The following is a 2976-nucleotide window of genomic DNA, read 5'->3' on the forward strand; positions in this document are numbered from 1 at the left end:
GGAAATGATAGGTTATACATATAAATTGAGAAACGAATCATAGATTAAAAAAATGTTTATATATATATATATATATATATTATAGTACATAAAAACTAACAATATTGCCAAAAATTGGACTCACAATTGAAGAAAAAAAAAACGGTTACAAAACATTGAGGCGGTAAAGGAGACAAATAATATGATATAAAATTATTTAAACAAATATAAGAAAATTCAAATAATTCAATAAAATTTATACAATTTTTCTTCTCTGGAAAAATAGATTCTATGGATCGATTCTTATGATGTTAACTTGTATCTGGTTTTGATTAGTCTCTGTTTCTTCAGCATTTATTTTATCCGTTTTAGGCATAAACCTGTAAATAGCAATAAAGCCGAGACAGTTGACAAAAGTGAAAAAGAGAAATAAGTATTGTATTCCGAGGCAGCTTTTTAGATCGAAATAAGTTGAAACGGCAATAGCATTATATAAAATGTCAACTGCTGTCACCAAGCGAAAAGTCAGGGCTCTTCCTTCTTGGGGAAAGACATCATGGAACAGCGACCACATATTCCCTTCCAGCCCATAGCTATTGGCAAACACAAGCATAAAGTAACTGAAGAATGCGACCCATGAGCTGCTGAAACAGAGCATCACCGTCGAAATAGTTGCTACTCCCACTGAACACAACACCGATAGTTTCCTATCAAACCAGCGGTGTGTGACCTTGGACAAAACTGATCCGGCGAAGGCCACAATGCTAAACACAAATGCAGAATAAGATTCAGGTACCGGCATACTGTATTCTTTTGTCAACATATATACATAAGGCTGAGATGCAACTGTCCCGTCGAAATTAGAAATGAACAATAACATCCCAGAGAGTAATAAAGGCTTGAATATTTTCGAAGTTTTAAGTAAATTTAACTGCTTAATAAGCAAAGTCGGGGACTTAAAAGATATGTTTCCCCCAGTAGTGTAATTTTTCTGTGCGACGACGGAAACTTGTGAACCATTAGCATCTTGAGGGGGAAGCGGCCACTGAATAAGCCAACACAATGCTTTTTTCACCATTCCTAATTCGCTCCCCGAATTCAGCAACTTTGCTGTTTCAGGGATCGAAGATATGACAAAGACTACAAATATATGTAAAAAGACACCAGCAAAAGCAGCAATCCTCCATGTTGTGAATAATCCTAAACCAGAGACAAGTAACGCGCCGAAGGCTCTGAAGACATCAGAAAAGGAAGCGAGGGCTTTTCTCAGACGTGGTTGCGATATCTGATTGATATAATCCGAAACGGTACCTTCCAAATAGCCGATAGATATTCCAAGAATTGAATTTGCTAGGAGAAGAGTTTCTTTAGACCAGCTTATCCCTAAAATTACCCATGCTATTATCATTGGAGTGTTTACTAGGAATAATATTCGTTTCCTCCCAACTGTTCTACATCCTAGATTAAATAGGATGTACCCAGTGATCAGCGAGAGATAGATGCTACTTAAGTACCAAGCTGTATCTTCATTATTCACAGAGAAACTATCATGGTTATTGGTCAGGTTCCTCTTAGTTATACTAGGAAGTAAAATCATCGGAAAGGCGCTAATAAAACCAAACAAAACCATTTTGTTATTTATAATAAACGTGGAAGAAATAAATCCTGGTATTAATTATTGTCGAATCTACTTCTATTTTAATTGAAAAATATTCTTATAGCCTCATAGCATAATTCTGGTATTAAGAGGATTTTTTGTGGGTCAGCTTAGAACCTGAAAAAGGAAATTCTCTTAGTTCTCACTTTATTAAATATTTAAACTCTATATATGTATATATTTTCTAAATAGGCATAGTGTACTGATAAAAATTGAAATGAAAAATAGTTTTTACAATTATCAGGTAATTTTGATTTTACAATAACATATATTGGCCAAAAACAGTATGACCGCGCTTGGTTAAATCTTATATTAAAATTGTATATAAACAATTTTGGATACAGAGAAAAAAAAAAATTAAAAACCCAACTAACTAAATACATATAAACAAACATTCTACGTTCAATGAAGTTACAAGGTTAAGCTATCATCTTAGAGAATCAATTTGTTAATTTAGAGACATTACATTAATGATTAAGGAAAAAGTAGAAGATCGGTTAGTCTTACCTAATTATTACTAGTTAGTCAGTTTAATAACAGATAAATGCATTTAATATATGTATTTAATTTTAAAAATACTAATTGTTTTTTTTAACATAATTATTCATTACACATTTCTCATAAAGTTTCAAAAATAGCTATAATCCTTAAGTATTTTTTGTGTGTATAGAGATAAGAGTATTTTTATATTTTATTTACATTAATTTATTAAAACGAAAAGACTTTGGATTCTGAAGTGTATTGTACATTCCAACTATGTACAACTGTTTCCAAATACATCAGACTTTAATAACCAGGAAAATAGAATATGGAACTAAATTCTTTGGAACTCTAATCAAATAGTTGTTGAAAATGGTTGATTCAGTACATTATTTAACTCTTACAATTTATACTGGAGCTTTCCAGACATTCAGACTTAGTTAACATTATTTATGCCGGAAGCGGAAGATTACCAAGTTTGTTGAGCCACCTTTAAGAGGGCGTTATTTTTACATATAAATAAAATGAGAAATACTCATCATTATTTAAACATTGTTAAGCATACCTAACATTGTAATTTTTAGTTACATCTATTACAATATTAGACTATACTTTGATCAATAGTTTAAAAAATAAATAAAAGGGATTGAGTTTGAATTATGTTAAGATTTATAGTTAAAATCAATATTTTTTTTTAATTTAATTTAATTACTAATCCAGATATGTACATAAACCGGTATAATATAGATTTTCGTCTTTGATGTCCATTTTTTAAGGCATTTTTCTATAGTTTTTTTTATTACCATCTTTGTTTATTTTAACAAATACAAATACGTACTATATATATATATATGTATATA

General features: G+C 30.6%; 1 protein-coding gene across 1 annotated transcript in view; it reads right to left on the minus strand.

Moving 5' to 3' along the window:
- Positions 1 to 268: 268 nt before the first annotated feature.
- The window catches only part of LOC106681820 (facilitated trehalose transporter Tret1-like), a 4156-nt gene continuing 1448 nt past the window's right edge, over positions 269 to 2976 (minus strand). The window contains 1 exon segment of the mRNA XM_014422346.2: positions 269 to 1586. Coding sequence (XP_014277832.2) covers positions 269 to 1586 — 1318 coding nt within the window.

The sequence above is a fragment of the Halyomorpha halys genome, unplaced genomic scaffold, assembly GCF_000696795.3.
Source record: "Halyomorpha halys isolate HHAL.00 unplaced genomic scaffold, Hhal_1.1 Scaffold367.1, whole genome shotgun sequence".
Lineage (NCBI taxonomy): Eukaryota > Metazoa > Arthropoda > Insecta > Hemiptera > Pentatomidae > Halyomorpha > Halyomorpha halys.